Raw genomic sequence first — 25,812 nt, 5'->3', positions numbered from 1 at the left:
GTGCAAAAGGGACTCCCAGGCACCCAAGGGTTAAAACATAGACTGTTCTGAGTGAGTACTTTAGAGAAGATCAAAGTTAGTTACGATGTGTGGGGGATCTGGTGTGTTGAGCCCCTGTGAGGAATGGACACTACCATGATGAGTGAGATATGACAGGTACAAACACCACGTAATTGTCACCTCCTCTGTATGATAGGTAGTTTATAAGACTGATAAGGGCTGCTAGAAGCAGTGTGGAACAGGGCAGTTAAGACAGCAGTGACCAGGCTGGGAGGCCCTGAGAAGAAGGTCACAGAGAAGGGCTGTGCTAGGACCTCACCACCCTTGCATGCACCACCGTGGAGGGTGCAGACCCACCCCGCTCAGGCCAGAGCCCAGCAAGGGATCCAGGCTGCCTGGTGTGGACCTGGCTGTGACTGACTAAAGTTGGCCAAACACAAATCTAGCAGCTCACTGAGGGGATTTCAGTGAGGGACACGAACTTCTGAACGATGCAGATCGTCACTCAGGAGCGCCAGTCAAGTCTTCTGTGCCTGTAGCTCCATCCCCAGAGTTCCCTGTCAAAGCAGCAGGAGAAAAACCTCCCTGGGCCCTTCAGTGGTAGCTAAACCTTCCCCCAAACACAGCTCCAGAGATACGGAAGGCCTTATCTCACTCAGCTGGGAGGCCCTGCCTGCCCAAGTCCCTGATAGTGAGCGCCCTTGAATTAAATCCTGCCATCCTGAGCCTGGCCTCCCCTCCCCTCCGCAAGAAGCCATGGGCATGGGTACGTTATCTCTCCAGCTAACCAGAACTCTGCCAGCAATGCTTAGCAAGATGCATCTCCTGTCAACTGCACCCCTCCAGTCTAAGACGTTTATTTCCTCCCTCTGGGGAGGCAATTGGGATTTTTTTTTTTTAACCAAGGTGAGGGGAATGCATCTCTATTTTATCTTTTATCAGAGTGTCTTCTCTGTGGAACAGCCTGCCTGGCCGGGCTTCCTTCAGTGACTACTAAAGGATTTCTCTATCAACATCTTTTGTTTCTAGAGCCTGAGGGCTTTAAGGACCCACAGGCCATGTTTCATCTGCTTGTCCCTTGGAACATATCAGAGTTGTATCGAAGTGTGTAATACATTAGAGGAAGGGTTCATGTCACATGCTTTGTAAGTTTTTATTATTTTTTTTCCATCTTCATTTAACGGTCTTATTTGGGAGTTCATATTCTAAGATTTATTTTCCATGTGTTTCTTTCCTGATACCTTAATCCCAGAGAGTTCCTACCTGTCGTTATTCATAATTTATGGCTCTTTGTTAACTATTTGACCTCCTGAATCAATTATCTCTTTCCTTTGAATGTCTTTGAGCCCATTGATTTGTCTGTCCACCCCAGACCTGTGGCCTTGAATATGAAATATCTTTTCATAAAGATATCAATCTTATCCTCCAGTAGTAAAGGACAAATCTCATTTTTTTTTTCCAGGTGCCCCTAAACAATGCTGAATCCCAACAGCCGCTCCGTAAATTTCCTCTTTTACCATTCAAAAATAAAATACACTTATCTCCCTGGAAACAGAAACTTTCTTTCATTCTCTTTTCCTTTCTTTTTGAGACTAGTTACTAAGTATAAAGATAATTAAGGTAGGCTGTGTCTAGCCACCCCTCTCCTTAGGAGGTTTTAATTAAAATACCATAATTGAACATTGCAGGAATGAGATTATTAGGTTTATTTAGCCATTTCCAAAATTATCATGCCTCTGGTATTTAAATCATGTTCATTTACATTCTCATCGTAATTGCTGGAGCGCCATTGTCTCTCCAGTCTGTTGTTGGCTTTTGAAAGGCCAGAGGCCAGTTGGGAAGCTTAATTTGAATACTGGAATTAATTTATTTCAACATGCTCACAAGGCCATTGGATATTTTTACTCTGCACTCTACTGGGTGATTTTTTTTTCAACCAGAAAGAAAGAAACACGAGAGTGTTCGCCCCTTGCCAGTGTAGCTTACACAGTCCATGTCTCGGCTCCTCCTCCTTCCTCCTGAGGTTCCCAAGCTCCATGGACTTTCAATTCTGTGGCAATTGAAAAGCAATATTTAAGGTGGGGTTATTTTTTTTCCCAAGAAGAGACAGGAAAGCGTTCAGCCAGACGTGAGAATCGCGTTGTTCTCCAGGTCTGTGGTCTTAGGTAGTCTCTTTAACTTTGTACTTTGTGGGTACGTCATCAGTGTAACGAAAAGGACAGAAGTAGAGTTTGGATCGCAGGTTCATTGAAGATCAAGTGGTATCATATATTCAGGCCATTGAACGCAGTGTAGTCTTCATTCATGGATGCTGGCTGCTATTAGGAGAAAGGTGGCCACTCTTGGCATCTCCAGGGGCCCATCCAAGACCAAAGCCGGCGATCTTTGTCCATCATCTGGACAGACAAGCCTGGGCCTTGCAATTCTAGACCATCCTATTTGTCCAGTTAGGAGAAGAGCAGAGATGAAGTGATGCCTGAGCAGAGAGCAGCTTCTAGTCATGGACCCCACTTCCTTCTCTCTGGGCACTAGCAGAGGACCTGTATGGTCAGCCCAGGTGGGATCACTAATGCACTGCTGTGCCTGTGCCCACAGCCACAGCAACCTTTCTGAGGAGAGGTTTAGCTGGGGACCATTCCTGCTTCATCCTCCCCATCCTCATGCTCCTGGTTTCTGGGAACCCCTGCTGTTTGTGTCATGTAAGGAAGGGCTGGTGTTTCCATTGTCCATGCACTGCTCTCCTGCTCCTCAAGGCACCAGGCCATGCACTGGGCAATGGGCTTCGCTAGCACTGAACTGCAGTAGAGAGGGTGAATGTCAGGAAGAGGTCCCGTCTTCCATGGCCACTCCATCTCCTACTCAACACCTGAACCCGCCTCCCCGAGCCAGGACACTCAGAACTCAGGGAGCCTTTCCTCAGGGACATCCAGAAGTAGCTCCCACCTCTGGAGCATGGGGACATTCTCCCCACCTCTTCCAGGCCCCTAAGCCAGTTCGTTCATGTGCCCATCCTTTTTTATCTAAAGTGTGTCTATTAAGTTCATTCTGTGCTGAGGTCTGTTGTAGGCAGTGAGAATATAACAGTAGGTCTTTGCGGTATAGAATGTACATTCTCAGTCGGCCCAGAGACGGCAAAGGGTTGGGACTTCTGCCATCACTTACAGACACCCAGGCCTTTAGGGGACTGGACCTGGTTCTTCAGTCATTCATCAGAGGGGTGTGCTTGCAGAGGGAGGGAATCTGTCTTTCAATCAGATTGAAACCTGGAGTGTTTAAACAAGGAGGCATGGGCCTCCCCACAGGAGGATGGTGGATGCCTGCCTGGGGAGCTGCCAGCCCAGGGTGCTGACAGAGGCTATAATTACCATCGTTTTTCTCGTGTAATTAAAGGTGTTGTTAGTGACCTGGTTAAGGAATCTTTTTTTAAAGTTTTTTTTTTTTCTTTTTGCCTTGACAACATGCCTTGAAACATAATGTATACCACCAGCTGACTCAGAGCCACCCAGGGAAGACCCAGGCCGTTCCCAGGGGGCTGCTACCTAAGTCTGGTTGAGAATTAATTCATTTCGACACAGAAGTCAGAGGGGCACCTTTGAAAAACTCCATGTCACAAGCTCTTGTTGCCAACGGAGCCCTTGAATTTGATGCCTTCCCCCACCCCAGCTTTTCTGACACATACTTTATAAGTAGTATTTTGCCTGATCAAAGGCCGTCCTCAGATCCTTCTGCCTGAATGGGTGGAGTTGCCAGACTCAGACCAGCGTTTCCCCCTACAGGAAGGTATCCAGGGTGTGGCAGTTCTCCTAGCTCAGTCATGTGCATTTACCCCTTGATGTAGAAGCTCTGGTCTGGCAGTTTCCCTCGGGGAAAGTCATCTACACTTCAAAGGCCCTGGCATCCAAGGCCAGCTGTTCCCAGGCTTCCTCGTACTAATGAGGGTGATAGGACGGGTCCCTCCATGCTGGACCCTCTGTACGTTTGCAGGAAGAAGTGAGAATAAAACACACCTCAAGGTGTCCCACACCCACAGCATCCCATTGTTCTGAAGGTCAGGTGGCTTAGCAGCCCCACCGAGGACCTCAGAATTCCTGCCTTCCCAACTCCTCATCTGCGGAGATGGGAGCGGAAAAGCTCAGCTCTGCCGCTCGTCCAGGAACTCTCAGACAGTTGGAGAGAGAAAAGACCCAACAGCATGGTCCCTGTCAGGCATCCTTCTAAACGGTCTTTATCCACCAGCTGCCTCTGCCTCACAGCAAAGCCGTACTCTAGGTTAGGTACAGTGATTCCCCCTACTCCCGCCATTTTCCAGGTGAGGGAAACTGAGGCATAAAGAAGCACAAATAAAATAGAGGACTAAGATCCAAACCTGCTCTGTGGTACTCCACAGCTGCCAGTTGCAGCCACACACCTGCTGGCACCTGATCCCAGGCTCCTCCAGGCTGGCTTCCTGCTTGGCCTCTTTCTCAGAAATAGAAAGACTTCTCTTGCTTTGCAATAAAGGCAGATTCCCTCCTCTCTAAGAGCATGTTTGAGTTTGGGTGTTAGTGTAAGTCATCAGCTGTATGACATGTTCCATGGTCCCTTTGGAATCCTCTAGTGTGCCACTGGTGTCTCTGAAGTTCTTGTTGTCTACACATTTTGTCAGGCATCTTGGTTAAGATGCTGTCTTTAAGTTTTTTTTGGTTTTGTGTGTTGGTATGAGGTACAGGGCAGTAGGAGTCTTGGGTCATTGGGTGGACATTTCTGGGAAGAACAGCATTCTAGGTTGAGCTTTAGGCACAATTTGAGCTTCTACAGAAAGGAGGCCATGGGCTGTCCTGGGTGTGAGGTATGGAATTCTTCACCTAGAACTTTAGTGTCCAGATGAGGACTTGCCCCAGGCTCAGCTGATCGCTTCATTCAACCCCTGTAACAAGACACAGGACTCACACAGGATTCAGTTTCTCCAGTGAACACAGGCCAAACCAAAGTCTTTTTCCCCTGCAGATTTTTTTTCTCATCTTTCCTGTTTACTCTGTATCCAAAAGTGCCAAGCCTGAGCTTCTGTGTTTGAGCAGTGAGCGAAGATGCAGAGTTCATCTGAGCTTGCTTCACTCAGAAGGAGATACGAAAAGACATTGAGATGCCAGTTGCTGGCTCCATCCAAAGACCACAGGCTAAAGACCGAGGATGCCACTGAGCCAGGTCCACATGTGAAAAACAAACCACACAGTTGAGAGTCTTACCTCACTGGGAGGTGGCAATCAAAGCAGGAGAATTTTGCTGGTGTCCTTACATTTCAATGTGTGTCTTGCATTTAGGGCTTGACCTGACGACCAAAGGAAGTCATGGGGTTCATGAGTCTTTGAATCCTGAATAGTAGCAAAAATCTATGTTTTGTCTTCAAACTAAACTCCTGAGATACCATATGCTTGGGCTTTTAATCACGTTTAAATGTACACTGATTCTCACCTCAAACAAAGTGAAAAGCGGATTCCAAAATATGTAGTGACTTACTCGCCTCTTATCTAGTAAGTTTCATTTGACTCTCCCCTGGACACAAAAGCCACTTGGATATGGCTTGGGTGTCACTTCTGGTCAATATACTGATATTTTGGCAAGATCAATGCTGCAGTGGGAGAAATTCTGCCACATTTTAGCCTCCTGCTTGGCTGTGACACCAGTGACTTTCAGCCCTAGCATGGAAGTGGTGTCTGCCATCAGCATCCTGCCACCAGATGTAAACAAAAACTCCAAGGGATCGTTCAGATGCTGGGCACACAGAGAAAGCGGTCGTTGTGTGTGTGCCCTTCAGATTCCGATGGCATCGTTCCATATGTGGGGCATGCTCGGAATGCCTCTTTCTGTAGAAGCAGCAGGATGATGGGATAATAAAGCAGGTGAGATGACCCACACACAGTGGGGTCAAGGCCAGACCCTCTCTTGTGTCCACTGATGGGAATTCACCAGATTGCTTATCACAAAAGCTGCATCCTGGGGAAGCTGATCAGGAGGCTCAACGCCAGGAGGCTCCTAATACTGACGTGAGTTGACCGTTATGTTCTGGCTCCACAGGTCCCCACTCTGAGGCTCCGTCCTGCAATGCCAACTCCCTGTCCTGCCCTTCTGCTTGCACATGCAGTAATAACATCGTGGACTGCCGGGGGAAGGGACTGACAGAGATCCCTGCCAACCTGCCAGAGGGCATTGTGGAAATGTAAGTGCCCATTTGCCGTTCCTCTATCCCTAATTAGGTCACCTCTCTGACTCAGGCAGTCCCTCAGTAGACTACCAGAATGTTGGGCTGTTAACTGTAGCCATTTAAAAACTCTCAGGAACCTCTTCTCTAGGCTTCTAGGTTTTTATCAGTATAATGACTCAGTGATCAAGAACATGGACTCAAGAATAGTGTCATCAACCTACAGCCTATAGGAGATACACCTAACATCTATGTTACAAATAAAGTTTTATTGGGACACATGCATCCCGGTTTGTTTATAATGTCTTTGTCTGGTCCCTCGGGGCAGTATGCAATAAATAGTTATGACCAAAGATTGCAAGGTGCTCATAACCTAAAATGTATTCTGCCTGGTCCTCCTCAGCAAGCTGTCAGTCCCTGCCTGGGGTCAGATGGATTCTGTACCCTGGATCTCCTGTATACTGTCTGTCTGTTTGGCATTTGGTAAACTAGTTCTCCATGTTTTCTTTGGTTTTCTCACCAGTGATAACCTGATAATTGTAGTGTTAAATTTTGGTGGATCTTCGTGAAAACAAGATGAAATACTGTATGTGAGCACTTAGTGAAGGCCTCCGTACAGAGACAAGGGACTATACAGTGGTGGCAGTATCAGAGGAAGGAGAACGTTGACCTGGTTCCGTAGCTCTGTATCATTCCTATGAGATTTTTGTCCTTTAGATTAGCTCTTCAGATAAAGTGACAAGGTTGTGTGTGTTGATGCGTGTGTACAAATGTGAGACTCTGGAGTCGGATGTATCCTCATGGCTCAGCCTTGTTCATCTTCCCTCGTGAATTAGAAAATGGCCATTGTCTCATTCTAGGATGAGTAGGGTATGGTCAGCATTGACCTCAAGCCAGCTCTTAAAGGGTCACTTAAAGGTTGTTTCTTTTCCTATTTTTCCCGTTAGCATTTGATGGAGGCTCCGAAACAACATGGGATGAAATCCCTCAAAATGAAAGTCATAAATTCCCTGGCCCCTCAGCTGCATAACCACCCCCTCCTGCTCTGTCTCTGCCTCCACCTCCCCTGGTCATACACTTCTGTTCTCAACTCATTCCAATACTCGGTCCACTCACCGCTTCTTCTGGGTGTCTGTGCGGCAGCAACACACAGTGTAGACAGGATGTCTGCTGCTGTGGCCTGTATGTTCTAGAGAGATCAAATAATAAAGTCAGGTCCAAAAGTGCCTGGTATGTGGAGAAGAAAAAAATGAAGCCAGGAAAGGAGCTGAAGCAAGCGAAAGGGTTAACAAGATTGACCTCTGGAGTCAGATCAGTAGAGGTGGGGGGAGTGTTGTGTGCAAAGGCCCTGGGGTACAAGTGTGTCTGGCACACCAGGAGGCCATTGTGACTGAAGTGGAGTAAACAAGGCGGAGGTAGCAGGAACTAAGGTCAGAGGGGAAACGGGGACCAGACCATGGGGCAGGTTAAGGACTTGGGTTGCACCCTGGTTGAGATAGGAAGAAGCGTGTGTCTCCCAGTGTGGAGTCCTGGCTTGCTCTTCTTTCCATTACCACCTCTTCCTCGATTCTCTGCCCCAGCCCCAGAGAGCACAGGTTTGCCTATACCACTTACCGCAGGCACGAGCTGGTGAGTGGGGAAGGCTTTTTGCTATCCACGCCATGTGAGGCCATCATACAAGTGCCTTCCAGCCGTGTGTTGGCCGTGGTCCGCCGCCATAGCTGTCCACATCGCTGTGCCCTGGAGCTGGAGAGTGCCCTCTTCTGGAGTGTGCAGAGCCCTGGCCCGCCTCTCTCCTTCTGGCTTCTCCCTCTTGTTCATCCGTTCCTGCTTTTCTCATCATCATTGGCTCCCTTCTTGGTTCCTTTTCCTTTTTCTCCCCAGCCCCATGACTTTCCCACATCTCTCTCACTGCCGTGTCTTCCTCTGCCTCGTTAACTCTGTGCTTTCCTTTCTCAGAGGCCTCTGCCCATGTCAGGTGGGACTTTGGCCCTCTCAAGGTGGGTGTCCTGGTGAGAACACCTGCCTGCCCTCACATCCTTGCAGATTCCCATGGCTCGCCCCAGACTTCTTCTGTTCTTCTCCTCTTCTACCTACCAAGTTTTATATCTTGTTCTTTGGTGCCCAGAGACCTTCCTCTTGGCCAAGACGCTAACTTACAGACTGAAGGAAGGGGCCAAGTTAAACCATCAGGGTGTATCCAGGGATGCTGCCACATTCCAATCTGTCTCCCCTCCTTTCCAGCTTCCCATATGTCCCCAAATGTGGACCTCACAGGTCAGCTCACGTTTCCAGAAGTTCAAAACTGCAGGTGCCTACATTAAAAGTGTACACTATACTGGCCAGTCACACCCGGGTGACTGGACTCTCATATGGACATTGACTATTAAAACCAACGTTGACAAACTAGGATGTTAATATGAGATGATTCCTGAGATTTTAACCACTATAAGTTAAAGGAATAAAGCAAAGAACAATGTGATAGTTTTTTTAATTGAGCAAAAATGTCATTTTAATGCAACATCCTTAAAACTTCCAGACTTCCTTCTTTTTACTGTTATCACTGAGTATCTGTATGCATTATATTATATGCATACATATAGATTGCCTTTTCTGGATAGTTTATAAAAAGTAATGACCTAGTTTATAAGATCAGAAAGTCCAGGAATGGACAGCCTAGGTAGGGTGTTTCCAAAGATGAACAGCAACCACATGGTGGTTATGACAGTATGCTCCAGCAGACCCCACCACAACTATGTGGAGGTTAAGGTGGTGTGCTCCAGCAGACCCCCATGCTACTTCTGGCCTTGCCTCGTAGCCATTGGCAAATAACTTTGCTGAGTCTTCCTTCTCTCATCTGGGAACTGCGGAGGCTGATGGTACTTCCTCGGTGCTTCGTAAATGGCACGTACTGCAAGATGCTTGGCATTGTGTCCGGCACAGAAGATATACTGTTAACGATAATCATTGTCCCCAACCATAGCCACTGAGGTATTACTACCACTTTCATTCTTAGTGGCGACAAGAGTCCAAAAGCATATCCTCGGAGGCACCTACTGAACAGGGGCCTCCATGAAGACAGTCGCTTCTTTTAAGAGTTATGGGCAGGAGGATTGATTGTAGACAGAGGCTAGCCACATACGGTGTGACTTGAACTTGAGAGTAGCTCATCTTCATGCAAATATATGCAGACATGGTAATAAGGTTGTCCCTGCTTATTGGGCACCCACCGTCTACCAGATGGATCACACAGGACTTCTCTCGCTGCGCTTGCCTCGTTCTCCTCTGTGATAAAATGAAGCTGAGAGATTAAAGCGGATGAATTAAGTCCCTGTGGTTCAGGGGAGTAGTTTAAACGGTGATGTGTAAGAGAGAGTGTGTGGTAGAGAACACCAGTGGTGCCCGGGCTTGGGGACCTCTGTGTTAGCCCAGAGTCTCTGAGGCAGCTGGAGTATGTCCTTGTAGCGGTGATAGAACACCAGGAGGTGAGCGATGAGAGGAGAGAGGAGCAGAGTTGAAACGGCAGGATGCACCTCAGCAGAAAAGGTGTGCTTGATTTATCAGCCCAGACTACGTCGGAACTTGGCCTTCTCTTTAATGTCAAGAGTTCTACCTCTTGCCCATGGCCACCTATAATCCAGATTCATATCTCCCCACTTAGGAATGCTTGGCATGGTGCCAGTCTCCCCACTTCCTTTTCTCAGTCCATAGCCATTGCAGATTCTTTTAAATCGTCTTAACCTTGGGAAACGGTCCACACTCCCGACATTTGGAAGGAGTTCCTATCTCTCATGCAAAGCAACCTGGCAGACTCTCTTAGATTTTTTTTTTTTCAGAGAAGTATGGGCTGGTCTCCTCGTATGCCGGAGCCAATTTCTCTAAAAATAGCTTTCTTCCAGAAAACCCACAGTGAGGGTTTGCTGTAGACTTTCCTCGAAACTCGGCTTCCATCAAGGGCATTGTTCACATAGCTCCCTGGTGTTTCTCTGAACTGGCTCCAGCCTCCAGCCAGGAAAGATTCAAGGAAGAACCAGAGACCCACACACTTGTGTTCTTGGTCTGCAGACTCCCTCCTGGGCCTTCAAACGCTCTAGAGGGACCATCTGTATGAAGAGTTCCTTCTGATTCTCGGCTCGGTCTCTTCCACGTTTGCTCTGAATCCCCGTGTGGTGTCTTCTAGTGTCTTGTGTCCTTTGCTGTGGAAGGAAAACTGATTTGATGGGGAAGGGCTGTAGATGGGCTTCAGTGTGAAGCTCTAAGTGGACATCTGGAAGGAACGCATGCCCCGATATCAACCTCATAGTCAGCTGACATCAGGAGACACTGGCTTAGCTAGACTTGGGGCTTACAAAAGTTGTGTAATTTAAAAAAAAAAAATGACCAGCCAACCAAACGAACAGCCAGAACACTAGCAATCAGACATCTTGGATACTTAAATGTTTAAAAGCATCAGATTTCTGAGGCGCTGGCCTGGGTGAGGGTGGAGATAGGGTACGGGGATGGGAGCAGATGCTGGCAATATGAAGAAAGTGAAGGGGCACAGGATGGTTCAGAGCCTTGGGATCAACAGTCTTCCACTTGGATCCTGCTTTTGTCTCTGACTTCAGGAGCATTGCTTAACATCTCATGTCTGATTCAGGAACCCCAAAAGGGTAAGTGCAGGTTATCGTAACTCCCTAAAGACTTCCTATGAGGATTAAGTGGTATAACCTGGAAGGTTAGCAGTGTTTGGGAGTCCCTAAAAATGGAATGTGAGAAGCAAAACCCTGTTCACAAATGTGACATGATAGCGTGATTTAGTCTCAAATTCCTATGCTGTTCATTTTTTTCTTGAGGTGAAAGAATGTCCTCCATGGGCATCTGCATGCGCACGCGCGCGCGCGCGCGCACACACACACACACACACACACAAGGACAGCAAGTCTGGCACTGTGCCTGAACCCACCTCTGTGTCCCTAGGCAATGCCAGGTGTTTTGCAGACAGTCCATTAGAGAGGGCATATGTCACATTTGCCCACATTCCTTGTCTTCACTGTAGACCCAACATATGAATTAAATGGAGGAGACTACACCCCACTGCTAAGAGCAAAAGTAAAGAAAGGGACTGCCTAGGCTGGGCTCGGGGCACACCTTGAAAGGGATCATCTCCAGCCCTACTCTAGACAGAGTCAGGTATCAAGAACTGAACTTCTGAACTCTGAGTTCTTGTATGGTCTCTGAGCGGATGTCTCAGGATGGCTTGGGAAACAAATAAACTTGGGATTTCCGTCCTTCCTCAGGGTCTGGATATCCTAACAAGTGTTTCCAAGTCAACGCGCTCAGAACATGACTCCGTCCATAAAGTGCCTGCTGCTCGAGCATGAGGATCCAAGTTCAAATCCTCACAAGCCACATGAAAAGTAGGGCACGGGGCATGGCAGTGTGTGCCTATAGCCCCAGCCTTGGAGAGCAGCCAAAATAGGCAGATCCCTGGAGCTCATTAACCAGTCAGCCTAGCTGAATCGAGCTTCGGGTCCAGCGAGAGACTGTATCCAAAAATAAAGGTGGGGGTCGATGGAGGAAGAGACCCGACACCAACCTCCAAATGCACGTGCACACATAACAGGTGCGTGCGTGTGTGTGTGTGTGTGTGTGTGTGTGTGAGAGAGAGAGAGAGAGAGAGAGAGAGAGAGAGAGAGAGAGAGAGAGAGAGAGAGAGAGAGAGAGAGAGAGGGAGTTATTGAGTCGGGGAAAACTAAGAGCAGTGACAATTAAGACACTCCTTAACTAGCAAGGACTAAAAGAATAAAGTGTCTTTATTTCCCAACCCTGAGATAGTAGAGCCTAGAGTTAAGGAGCCAGGTACCAGGGTCACAGCAGTCTGGCTTCCATTCATTAGCTACTGATCTTAGGCAAAATGACCTCGTGGACCACTCCTCTAACACAGTACGGCAGTACTGCATGCTCCGTGGCAATGTAGAAGGGAATAGGTGAGCCAGTGTATGAAGGGCGCCCTGTCTGACATTCAAAAGCCCTTGATACATGCTAGATGTCCATCATACTGTCATCGCTGCCAGCATCTAACATAGTCCCAGAATCTCCTTTATAGGGTGACTTATAGGCGCACCCCCATACTGGGCATAACCCTGCATTCTTTCTGCCACCATGGTGACTTACGCCTTGCCAGAAATATATCATGTTCAGTCGCATGTTTGCAAATGACACATCATTAAGGGAGCACCTGAGGAACTAGGGCAAATCAATACAGTGCGAGCAAATGGCTGAAATCCCCCATCAGATGTTCCCATTGTTCTTGCTGGTACAGGAAGATGTTTGGGTGTTTGATTTGTATGTTTGTTTTTATGCTAGCTCTATTAAATCTGTTTGCAGCCTGAAGAATGCTTGCCAGACAAAGCAAGACACATGTGCCAGTTATGAGAGTCCTAGAACAGCTGCTGGCTTCAGACTTAGCCTGAAATGTGACAGGTTTTCCTAATGCCTGGGCTGCTTCTTGTTCTTTACAATGACGCGTATTCACTGGGAGACTAGATCGTTGCCTCCTTGGTCCAAGCTGCAGGACAGGTGACATGTTCAACCTCCTCAAGGTCCTTGCTCTGTGAGACTGTGTGCCCGGGTGCATCCACATGTACATGTTGCACCCTCCCATTCCCCTGACAGGAGGGCCATTTTCCCTGTGGATGAGCTGGCAGGAACCAGGAGAGTGATGGTTCTATAAAACCCAGTGGTTGAGAGTCAGGGCTTTGGAATCAGATGAACTTGAATTGGAACCCCCGCTCTAGCTTCTCCTAACATTGGCCTAGTGTCTTTGCTTCTCTGAGGCTCAGCACTCTCATGTTTAAAGTAGGGTTAGGGGATTGCGGCATGGTGATGCATGCCTGTAATCCTCGTACTTGAGAGGCTATAGCAGGAAGAGCATACATTCTATTTCCGCCTGGGCTAAATATAAGGAGATTGTGTCGCAAAAGAAGGGAGGGAGAGAAGGGAGGTGGTAATAACTTAGAGATACACCTCACAGGTGTGTAACTATTAAGTTTGACATGCCATTATAAGACTCGAAGCACAGTGACTGACCTCTATACACTTGTTAGTTCTTAGTGTTATTATCTTTCCTCTTGCCTTTTTAACTTAAGGGACATGGGCAGTTCACGGCTACACCACCACCACCAAAGAGGTCTCACTGCCTCCTAAGCATGTCATCCCTTTGACACTCTACTAAGGGTCCAATGGGAAGCTGAGAAATACAGCTAAAGCCCATTTCTAGAGTGAGAAAATCTGAGGATTGCAGGATGCAAGCCAAGGTCTCCACCAGGGTTAATAGACTAAGCTTGGGGTTCTTTGTCTTTTGTCCAAACCTCACTCCCTTGTGCTCCATGTGCATACTATGTATGCATGGGTGGGGTGCTAAGAGGAACCCCATAAAACTCCTAATCCTCAGATGCTCAAATCATTATATAAAATGGGTATAACCTATGAACGTCCTCCTGTATCCTGTAAGTCCTCTTAACTACCCATAGTACCTAACAGTGTCAGTACAGTGTAAGTAGACTGCTTTGTTTAGGAAACAGATGGCCAGAAACTCTATCCATGTTGAAGTAGATGCCTTCTTATGAATGTTTTTATTTTTTTTAAAACACAGTTGGTTGAATCTGTGGAGCCCATGGATCCAGAGAGCTGGAGAGTATTTACATCTCTGTCCCTCGTTCCTCAGCTCTGAGAGGTTCCTTATCTACTGACAATCTATATCTGTGATGTCAGTGGGGTCTTAAGGCCTCAGACTTTCTGGTGACTTTGAGAAAGCCTCTGTTTACCCATTTTCATAAATAGGGACAAGAAATGTGACCAAAGGATAGAAATGGGACTCATCAATTCCACCACTAACTAGCTTTGTTCTTTTTGACAAGCTGTTTGATCCCTCAGGGTTCCCTTTGCCTGGTCTACAAGTAGGCCAGTACAGCTGAAGTAATAGACATAAACAACATGACTCCATAAAGGATGGTTCTCCTTGATTGTATGGTAGCAGTGAAAGTCAGTTCTGTGATGGGCCGTCTTGGATTCAACTCTGTCAACAGCCTCTCTTGAAAGTCCTTGAGGTCCCATGCCACATCCCGCTCATTGGAGCCCTCCTCCCTTAGTACTTGCCCAAGTGGAGGCTGGTTGGTTATAAATGTACAGATAGATAACAGAACTTGTACCCAACATTACTTCACACACACACACACACACACACACACACACACACACACACACGTTCTAGCTACGGCAAGGAGCCATGAATTCCCCTGTCAAAAAGGAAAAGGGTCACTATCCTTGTAGACAATGGTTCTCTCCAAAGGTAGCAAACCATGGAATCCCTTTCCTTAGTGGCAGGTGACTCACACGATGCCTGGAGAGCTTGCATTGCCCCAGAGATCCGCGGAGCTGTTGCCTTGGCTGAGAAATCCCTGCTGAACTCTCTACTCAGTTGGAAAATGAGAATGTCCTTGGAAAGTCTGTCAGGACAGCCTCTGTGGGTGGCTGCATCCAGTAGCCCATGGTCTCTGAGTCCCTCCAGCAAGCTTTGGTGACTCACCAGCAGCCAGTCAGCCAACCAGGCCCCTGTCCAACCTGCCTCTGACTGCAGTCCCAGGAAAGTGGCCTCCCCACCCCCTCCAGCAGGGCACAAAGACATTGCTAACAGACCGTGGCAGTCTCATTTGTAAACCGTGTTCATCCAGCAGCCAAGAATGATCTGTCCTGATGCTCCCTTTCCTCTCACCCGCCCTTCCTCTTCGGGCTCCTGCTCGTTCCCCCTTCCTTTTGCCTAGAGAGTGATTTGTCTGTGTTATGGGTAGGCCTGACAAACCATTCCACATTAGCAGCTGAGATGTTGTTTGAAATGGGAAAATTGCTGGCAAACTGCTCCATTAGCGGGTCCAGTAACAAATACTCTGTTCCCCCAATGAAGATGAGATCGTGGAGGCACAAATTAATACGACTGTCTCCCCCACTCTGCAGTGAGGATTACTCTTCAAGATGAATGGATCCTCCTTGCCAGAAGTGTGCATCCGCTATCCACTAGACATAGCCGCTGAGGGAACTGGTCCCTCCCCTCTCTCCCTCCGGCAGCCCCCACACCCCCTTCCAAACATATTCATATTCATACTCTCTCTCTCTCTCTCTCTCTCTCTCTCTCTCTCTCTCTCTCTCTCTCTCTCTCTCTCTCTCTCTCTCTGTGCGTGTGCGTGTGTGTGTGTGTGTGCGCACACGTGTGTCTTCATCTTCCCAGCTGAGGGTTTGGGGAGCAGCCATGCCAAATGAGGAGCTGATGAAAAGATCTGCACCTTGGGGAGAAGGGAGATGGATAGGGATGAGGTACTGAGTCCTCAGCCCGGGCTCGGGTGTCATTTATCATCTGTAATAGAGCGTCCCACCTGCCGCTCATGCCTGTTTCTCACCACACCGGTTCTTAGCGGTGGGAAGGCATTTGAGAGATGAAATAATAAGACTGGAAAGGCTCACTTACTCCCCGTGGCCCCTTCTCCTCCCAGGAAGTTCTGGGCTCTGGGCCTGCAGCATCTCTTATTTTTCCCTGAGTCCTAAGAGTAAAAAGCATTTGAGAAAATTCATATGACGGACATATATGGCACACATTCCAGCAGCATCTTAGGAGTCCAGCTGGGGGCTTGCAGGCTCTCGGGGAGCCAGTATGGGGAGTGTCATGCTGAAAGCCTGAGGACTTTAAGGCTGTTTCACCCCAATATTAAAAGTGCCACAATGAAGTCAGCTGCTGACAGCTTTGCCCATTAGCTCTGCGGTTGAGATGTCAACTAAATAGCAACATGCTTCCATGGCAGGGAAACACGGCGGTCCCATGGTCTCTCTCTTTCCTCCTTCTCTTTGTGACATTGACTTTTTCACCACGTTGCTCGGTTGCTTCCTACAGCATTCTCTGAAGAGCACAACTGCCTCCAAAGGCAACTGCTGATAGTCAAGCACCGAAGTCCCTGATTCCTCTTTCCAGCTTCTTCCGACAGCTCTTGGACCCTTGGATGAGGCTCTGTAGGCCAACAGCTGAACACTGTGGCTATTGCGGTGTTTGTCTCCTACAACCAGGACATGGGACTTGTGCCCTTGTGCTTTTTGCTAAGAGACGCGGTCCTGTCCTCAAGGCCAGAGAATACAGTAACCCCTCAGTGGTCCCTTGGTGAGAAGTGGTTGGTTAATTGACTGTTCTCTGCTCTGTTCTCCAGACGCCTGGAGCAGAACTCCATCAAATCCATTCCTGCAGGAGCCTTCACCCAGTACAAGAAGCTGAAGCGAATGTGAGTTTCCCTTGGGAAGACATTATCAGAATGTTTCCATGGGCGGGTGGATGGGTAGAGGGACTTACGGTGTGTAGTAGGCATCCCACCCGATAGACAGATCACATCCACTCTTCTCAGACAGGTCTAGGCTGATCGCCTGGGATTGTGAGGAAATGTTACATACACTTGGTAAGGTTTGTGAGGTTCAGCACGTAGAGCTAAGAGCCTCTCTGACCAGAGAAAAGTGAAATTATCCTTGTGAGAGAAGCAGATGAGCTGCCCCACCCCCAGAGCCATATCGGCCAACTTTAATGCCCTTGGCTTTGGTGTTATCAACAGCAATGTGATAGTGGCTTCACATCTTGTACTACCATCATTCACATTCCTACAAACATGCATACACACATACAGTTAATACTTAATGAATGTCTGCTACCTGCCAGTCTGGATGGAGCATCAACAAAAATGAACGTTACATTCATGGAGGCTCCACTACAGTTGGGAGAGCACAAAAAATAAGGAATTAAGTATCAGAAATTGGTAAGCTGTCCTAGGCAACAGGAAGGGCAAAGGGAAGGCATGGAAATCATGCATGGTAGTTCATAGCCAATGGTTAAGAGCACTGGCTGCTCTTCCAGAGGACCCAGGTTCAATTCCCAGCACCCACATGGCAGTTCACAACTGTCTGTAACTCCCTGTTCCAGAGGACCCAACACCCTCACACCACACATACATGCAGGCATAAAATACAAATAAATAAATAAATTAATTTTTTTTTAAGATTCTAAAGGGAGACCCCTTTCCCTTTCCATGTTGGAAAACTGTTAGCCTAACCTGGTATTCAGTGTGCTGTTTTCATTCCACTGGAGAATGAAAAATATGCATGGACTCCATCGTGTTTTCCCTTGCATATCAGGTCTGTTCACTGATTTCCCTTGAGTGGGAGGAGCCTGTATCAACCAGGTTACTGAGTCCTTTCATGTTAAAAATAAATAGGCCCACGAAACAGTGGCATTAGCAGGCTTACCCTCCAATCTCAGGAAGCCAACTTCCCATCTCCCTGGAAAGCCAAAGCAAACAAGATTTTCTCCTAGTGCAATTCCCAAAGTGGAAACCCACATAATGAGCCAGCTCAAAGCACGGGCTCCTTCCCTCTCTTTGGCAGCATCCTTTCTGGAAGAGCTGTATAAATAGAGGCCTTAATATTTAAAATCTTGGGTCATTCATCTCTTGGTGTCTCTGCTTCTCCAGCTCACTCTCCATGCATCCCCCAAATTCATTTTTAAAGCCCAGCTTGATTATGTACCCAGATAGTAGTTTTGGTGAAAAATGACGAGTCCAGTGACTGCCTCCGAAGTTACCGTTCTGATTTTTTGTGAAGTCCGGGTAATTTAGAGCTTGGCTGTGTCTCACTGTCCTTTCTCCATCCTATTGGGGCTGCCCCAATGGGCACATTCAAAATTCATAAGACCGCATCAGTCACGACCTGGAGAGTGAATTTAATTTTTGATTACTTCTGATGCTACTGGTGTTTATTATCATGCCCCACGAAGGGGTGGAAGGCGGGGAAAGAATCCATTTAAACTTTTTTGACTAATAGAATTTCAAAAATATAGACTATTGTTTAATGGTGTGGGCTCCGATAAGTCTCAGAGGCAAATGGATTTCAGACCCTAATCACGATTTCCTCCTCGGTGACCATGAATAGTTTATACATAATATTTAACCGAAGGAAATTCCTCTCTCGGCTGTGACTGAACACATCCTGGTCTCTCTCTAAAAAATAGAATTATCCATGAATCATTGGCTCCACTCTTACCTATTTCTAACGGTCACCCCAATATTAAAATAAATTCTGCCAGGTGAAAACCCGTATCAGTAAGAGATAGGATACTGGAGACCATTTTCCTGGTTTTATAAAGTTGATCTGTGGACAGCCCTACCACTGAGGGCAAGTCTGTGCTCTTCTGCCAGAATGGCATTATAAGAGTTCTTTGAAGCCAGATGTGGTGGTACAGGTATAATCCCAACTCAGGAGTTGAGGCATTGTGAGTGATGAGTTTGAGGCCAACCTGATCAACATAGTCAGACCATGTCTCAAAACCAAACCAAATTCTTTTCATTTGCATGCACAGGGGTAGAACAAATCTTCCACAGGTTGTAACATTTCCTAGTCTCGTATTTATTTTTTTATTCCCTGCTTATCCCTTCTATGTACTGAAGTTGCTGTTCCAGCCTGGAAAAGCTGGTCTCTCTTAGTCATTCAGTTTATAGCTGCAGGGGACTGAGTAGGTCTCAGCATGACTAGATTCTGAAACAAGTGTAGTATGACCGAGGGATCTCCTGCATGCACACTTCTTACAGATTTAGTAAATACACAGATTTATGTTTTCTGGTGCCCTGAACACCTGGCTTAACAAATCAAATGACTCTGGGATTTGAACCATGACCAAGACTGTCTGTACTGTGTCCAGCTTAGTGACATCAGAAACAGCCTTGAGCTGAAGGTCTGGAGGTAGAGATGTCTACTCATTACCCAAATGCCTGTGTCAAGGCCTTAACAGCTTCAAGTCCTTAACCTCTCAGGGTGGTTTTCTTCCTACAGTCTTTAAATGTGCCATATAGCCTCACTTAGAGATCCTTATAGTCCTACTTAGAGATCCACATAGTCCCTCTTAGAGATCCATATAGTCCCACTTAGAGATCCATATAGTCCCACTTAGAGATCCATATAGTCCCACTTAGAGATCCATATAGTCCCACTTAGAGATCCATATAGTCCCACTTAGAGATCCATATAGTCCCACTTACTTAGAGATCCACATAGTCCCACTTAGAGATCCATATAGTCCCACTTAGAGATCCATATAGTCCCACTTACACATCGCGTTGGTTACCTTTTTCCCTTCTGTGACTAAACAGCTTGAAGACAGAGGGGTTCATTCTGGCTCCCAGTTTTAAAGGATTCAGGGGCTGGAGAAATGGCTCAGCAGTTAAGAACACTGGCTTTTCTTCCATAGGACCTGGTTAGATTCCCAGCACCCACATGATCAGAAGCCATCTGGAACTACAGTTCCAGGGAATCTGATACCCTCTTCTTACCTCTGCACATACATGGTGCACAGACAGACATACATGCAGACAAAACACCCATCTATCTGATTTTTTTTTCATTAAAAGGCATATAGCCCATCATGGCGGGAAAGCCATAAAAGTGATGGCTGACGATGGCTGTTTGAGTTAGCAGTCACGAGGCAGGGAGAGATGGATGCTGGTCCTCAGCTGGCTTTTCCCCTTTCCCCTTTTTATTTAGTCAGGGACCCCAGCCCATTGAAGGGTGCCACTCACATTCAGAGTCCATTTTTCCATCTCAGTTAATCCATCTTGAAACAGCCTCACAGACACAGCCAGAGGTATGTCTCCTAGGTGATTACCAAATCCAGTCAAGCTGACAGTGGAGATGAACCATCACATACATGAATCTCAATTTCCAACTCAGAGAAGCAGCAGGTAGGATGACACTCAAGGGGCCATGGTGGAGATGGAGTGGTGGTAATGGAGAGATGTCCAAGGATACAGAATCTCAGTTGGGCTAGAGGAGGATGTTCAAAAGATGTATCCTATACCATGTTGGCTATGGTGAATAGCAGTGTGTTGTTTACTTAAAATTTTCTGAAGGTAGGTTTTAAATGTCCTTACAAATAACAATAGAGAACTTCCTAGGGTTTGAGTGTGATAAACAGCTTGATTTAGCCATTTCACAGTGAGCACATATTCCCAAACATCACATTACAAATTTATAAATATATACAATAAAAAAATTTAGGGGGGAAAAGGCCTAAGTGACTACCAGTGTCTATTCTCATCAAACTATCACTTTTCTGGTTCCCATCATCCATCATTTCCAAACTAGAAGATTATCTCACCTCATGTTATAGCCCAAGGAGAGTTGAGCCCCAAAATTCTCATTGTGACTAAAACCCCAATCTGTCCCCACACAGCTGAGGTAGGAATCTTTCCCAATGGCTGGGGGACTTCCTGTATGGTAGAGGTCTGAGCCCCGTGAATGGACATCCCACGACAAGGAGGGAAAACCCAAAATGGGCCTCCACGCTAATGTGAGCAGACCCTGTGTGCTGTTCTAAAATGCTTTCTAGGCAGCCACCCTGAGGGTGAGCAAGATTAGGATAATCCAGGGTATTTGCTTGTTAAGACCCTTATACAAAAATGGAGCGCCGAAGAAAAGCCCAGTGTAAGCTGACAAGTTTGCGAACGCAATCTGGATTTGTTTGAGGCGATCTCACCAGCTAAAGGGATAAACCAGACAGCTGTGCAAGAGGGGCCTTAACCTGGGAAATATCTTTCAACTTACAGGCTTTGGAAGGAGGACAGAAGGGAGCAGAGGTCTAGGCAAAAGTTGTTGCATGGCCTTTTTCTAGGCTGTTAGATGAAGGAGGTAGACAGGACAGAGGTTTTCCTTTTGTGTGAGCTTAAGAGGCTGGTGCGGCTGGGTGGCTGGCCCCACTGGCGGCCATCATTTACGAATCTTCTCAGATGTGTCTCCTCCTGTTGGCCTGGGATGACCTCAGCCCTCCTTCTCCTGCACAAAAGCAAGGACCCATTGATTTATTTTGCTGAATGGCTGAAGTTTCTTGTCGGAGGAAATTGGTGCATCCTTCCTGCCAGTGACAGGAGCCCAAAGGCCAGCCCTGAGCTAATATCTCTGAGGAAAAGAAATCCCCCTCCACAAGGGCCGTTAGCAAGAGCCTGTGGCCCAGTTCTCACTGGGATGCTGCAAGCACACGGCAGAGGGCTCCCTGCATCTGCGAGCCTAGACAAGCTATTGCACCGGCAGCTTTGCAATCTGGCTTAGCCGTGGCACCTGCACCTGCGAGGCCAGGCTAGCCACCGTGTGCACTGTGTTTGGAAGACCCTTCTAACACAGAGCAGCCCTCTTAAACTCGGGATGTGTCACCTCCCTAGGCTTGTTCCCAGATGAGGAGCATTCCCAGCCAGTGACACATCCACGTCTCAAAGGCATTCTTTGAGAGTCTTGTGATTTGCTTATATCACACAGCTAAGAGGAAGCTTCATCTGTCCTCCTTCAGGTCAGAGATGAGAAATGACTGGGGAGGCGAAATGCCACAGGGCTTTCCATAATCCTTACCAGGGTACAAGACAAGAAAGCAGTGCATCAGGGAGCCTGGCCTGACCTTTGGGTGGGTGGAGCCCATGCTGCTTTGTCTCTACTGTTAAATACTTAATAATGGTACCTGAGACCAAGGCCCTGGCTTGAAGTTGGTTTTGGTTTGGGGTTCTTTTGCGGGGGAGGGGGGAGGGGTGGGGGTGTTTGTTCGTTTGTTTTGTTTTAGTTGGTTGGTTAGGTTTTTGTTTGTTTTGTTTTGTTTTATTGAGACTGGGTGTCATTGTGTAGCCCAGGCTGGCCTCTAACTCCCAGTCCTCCTGCCTCAGCCTCCAAAGTGCTGGGATCAGGGGGCATCAGCATGCCCAAGAAGCACAGCTTCCAGATGTGGCTTTACACCTAAACAGCAATGACCTACATATTCATAGCCTTTTGTGCCAGGCAAGACTTAAGTGGGCATCCCTTAGACCCCGAGAAGACATGCAGAGGAATACTTTACCCCGAGGCAGTAGGAGACGTGTTCTTTAGGTATTGCTTCTTGTGCTGTGAATAAATTGCTTGATTGATCAATTACTCTGTACCAGTTTTGAATGGCTGAACTGCTGGGTGCATACTTCAGGAAGAGCCTTATCACACCTGTGAGCCGTGTTCTCAGACTTTCCCATTAATGTTTTCAGAGACATCAGCAAGAATCAAATATCGGACATAGCTCCAGATGCCTTCCAGGGCCTGAAATCACTCACATCGCTGTAAGTGGGGCCGGGGTGGGAGGTGCGTCCGTATTTTTCAGGAGGTGTTTATCAAGGCTTTATGTTCCCTTACACACTTGTGGCAATCTGGTAAAAGAAACAAATATTTCTTCAGGGGAAATTGATCTTGGGGAATATTTCTACAACTCACATGCATTATTTTTATTGATTAAGTGCCCAGCGGCTTTCCCAGTTATCGGCTTCTAATTCGAATGCATCTTGACTCTCACCTCACCCCCCTCCCACCCCACCTCACCCCCCCCTCCCACCCCACGTTGCCCAGTGCTGTCTCGGGAGAGACCGGGAGATCGGGTGGAGAGAATGGTAATATATGTCTGAGAGGAGGCCATGGCTCACCGCCCCTCCTTCCACGGTCTGGGGCCTTGTCGAGGAGGGCAGCATTTCCTTTTTTCTGATTTCCAGGCTATTCCAGCCTCGTAGTTAGTGTTCAGAAAGGATCCACCCCATCCCATGACCCTTCCTTTCGTGGATTTTTAAAGCCCTTTTTTTTAGCCCTGTGGTGAGATTCAAAGCCTCACCCACCAAGGGCCCCTGGACTCCCAGGCTAAGAGAGTGTGGGGTTCCCCTCCTTCCCTCAGCAGCTCCCTCAGGGCAGAGGCAGTCAGTCCCTGGGGCCTTCTCTGCATGTTTCCTCAGGCAAAATGGAGACAGTGGACCTGCCTTGCCTAACACAATGGATGATTGACATATCACAGTAATAACAATAATTGACAGCATTTATCAGGCACTGATTGATGCCGGTACTTTTGTGGGTTTAATCCTCATAAAAACATAATCGGTGGCATCTACTGCCATGGATCTAAGCTCCTTAACTGGTTTTGTTCCCGTCGGGAACCCTGGCACCTCAAACTGTACCTAGCACGCAGTGACTGAAGAAAAGACTCTGGGCCGGGGAGGTAACAGTGAGCTCACTCCCTGCTGCTCAAGCGTAAGGATCTGAGGCCGGATCCCTAGCATCCACACAGAAGCAGAGACACAGTGGTGTACAGCTGTAAGCCAGCCCTGGGGGGTGAGGGGGAAGATGGGGGGCTCTCGGGAGCTCACCGGTCATCACTCCAGGTTCAGTGAGGGGCCCTGTCTCAAAAACTGAAATGGAGAGCCATAGAGGAATATAACTGACATCAACTTCTGGCCTGTACACATACACACAGGTGAGCCACCACACACACACACACACACACACACACACACACACACACACACACACACACCCTGTGCCTATACACACACTCACTGGCATACATCACAGAGAGGGAGTAGGGAGGAAGGGGGAAGAGAGAGAGAGCATGTTAAATTAGTGAAAAACAACTTCTGTAAAAACACACTAATGAGTCTGAGAGAGAGGATTTGAGCCCAGCATGTTTGGTCTAGAATTTCACTCCTGATCCCCATGCTGTGGAGCCCTCTTCACGTAATGTGGGAGCTGTGGCATCAAAAATGGTGATGGTTTCACCAGTTTTTATATTTGTGTCATCTAGTACCTTGTTCCCTTCGACACCCCAGACAATAAAGAGGGTGTTCACAGGCATGCAATCCGCGTTTTGCCTCTTCACAACCTGTTTGCCTAGTTTACGAGCATGCAGGTAACAAGACATACATATCCTCCCATCCCACTGGGCAGGGGCCGAGGACAGGAAGTCCCTGATTCAGCTGGTGTCTGCTGCCTGCCGAGTAAATTAGTTTCATTTATCGAATAGAACATCTGGCTGGGATATCAAAGACAGGGCCGTGTGTGAGATTAGTGTCTGCTTATTGTGATGAGTGTCACAGAGGAGAGGAGACAGAGAGGCCCCTACTATCAGGATCCCATCTTAACCTTCCCGTTCCCCTTGTCTGGCTCCCTTAGCTGACATTTGGGAATGGTCTCAAGATAGTAGGATGATTCCTGTCTTGCAGAAGAAATTCGAAGTCTGATTGCCAAACAGGAAATTGGCACACCATTAGTGAACTCAGAGGTGTGTGCCAAGCTTTCAGTGAAGTACCTCTCCACTTTTGTTTATCCATTCCTCCATTTAGCAGGTACCTGCTCTGTAAGTGAGCGGAATTATAGGCATTAAGAGTATGACCAGGAACTGAATAGAGAAGCCACCAGGGCTCATGAAGCTGACCGTGTAGGGTAAAGGGATGGAGAGCCTTTACCCCAGATCTGTTCATTCATTCAGACATTCTTTCAGCTGGCGTTTATTATACTAGACCTTGCTCTTTCTCCACTCTAGAGACCCAGCCAGGGGCATGCCCTGTAACATCATCACATTCAGGAGAGTTAAGAAGAACTCTAAAAACTAAGAGAAGAACATAAAAACTAAGCCTGACGGGGCTGGAAAGCTGGCTCAGCAGTTAAGAGCACTGGCTGCTCTTCTAGAGGACCTGGGTTCTGGTCCCAGCCCCTACATGGCAGCTCACAACTGACTGTAACTCCAGTCGCAGGGGATCTGACATCCTCTTCCGGCCTCTGCAGGCACCAGGTGCACACGTGGTGAACAGACAGACACACAGGCAAACCACCCATACATATAAAATAATGAGAATAAACTAAGCCTAAATAAATGTGTGAGTAATGTAAGCTAATATGAAGGTAAGTGCTAGGGAGAGGCAAAATAAGATAATAGATGGTAGAAAGTCTTAGCTAAAACGTTTAGGAGTCTTCTGCAGAAGGAGAGGTGTTTGGGCTCAGATATGAAAGGCTAGTGAAGGTAATCAAGGCAAGGCCTCAGGTGAGCAGCCACACGGATCTGCTGGCGGGCACCTTGAGACTGATACAGAGGCAGGTGATTGACCCACTAGGTTTGAGGATGCTCCATACTGAGGAGTGATGGACTGCCTGAGGACCCCTAGCCCAGCTTCCCTGCTCCCACTGCCAGCAGCTTCTGCCTCTCTAGAAGCTCTGACGTCCATTGAGACGAACAGGCAGCGGCATCACTACATTTGGCGCAGTGAGCAGTGGGACATTAATATGAATTACAAATGTGAGCCTGCGCCATCATGCTGACTTCTAGTTAGTCATTAATTTGTTGAAGCATTAATGAAACACACCCGCAGGCTGATGGAGAACTCACTCTTCGCTCCCAGTGACTTCTGGAAATGGGCATCGGTGGGGGAGAGGGGTCTCTTTCACACTCATTCACTGTTGACCGTCAGCCTAGATTCGAGATCTGAGTGGGAATTTAAATAATTTGCATAGATAGCCCATGAACTTAGACCTGAGAAGGGGTTTCAACAGAAGCAGCCCAAGCCCTCTTTAGCTCTGTTTCCTGATCAACGGGGAGGCTGGACCCCAAGGACAGCAAAGTCTATCATGAGATGAAGCAAAGAGAGGCCCAGAGAGCCTCAGTTCCAGGTTTACAGACCTGCTAGGTACTGGGCTTGAAAGGTAAACCCATATTCCTTTCCCAGGCTTCTTAAGTCACCAGACATGAGGCCTAGAAATAGCAGGGGGAC

The 25,812-nt window shown here is 47.5% G+C and overlaps 1 protein-coding gene across 1 annotated transcript in view; it reads left to right on the top strand.

Moving 5' to 3' along the window:
- Slit3 (slit guidance ligand 3) overlaps nucleotides 1-25,812 on the top strand; it is a 595,024-nt gene that overhangs the window by 454,036 nt on the left and 115,176 nt on the right. Inside the window, exons 9-11 of the mRNA XM_052758587.1 lie at nucleotides 6,055-6,196; nucleotides 16,408-16,479; nucleotides 22,282-22,353. Coding sequence (XP_052614547.1) covers nucleotides 6,055-6,196; nucleotides 16,408-16,479; nucleotides 22,282-22,353 — 286 coding nt within the window. The remainder of the gene's footprint in view (nucleotides 1-6,054; nucleotides 6,197-16,407; nucleotides 16,480-22,281; nucleotides 22,354-25,812) is intronic.

The sequence above is a fragment of the Peromyscus californicus genome, unplaced genomic scaffold (genome assembly GCF_007827085.1).
Source record: "Peromyscus californicus insignis strain IS unplaced genomic scaffold, ASM782708v3 Scaffold_3__1_contigs__length_106647218, whole genome shotgun sequence".
Classification (NCBI taxonomy): domain Eukaryota; kingdom Metazoa; phylum Chordata; class Mammalia; order Rodentia; family Cricetidae; genus Peromyscus; species Peromyscus californicus.
The sequence above is the reverse complement of the archived record's forward strand: the minus strand, read 5'-3'. Positions and strand labels throughout refer to the sequence as shown.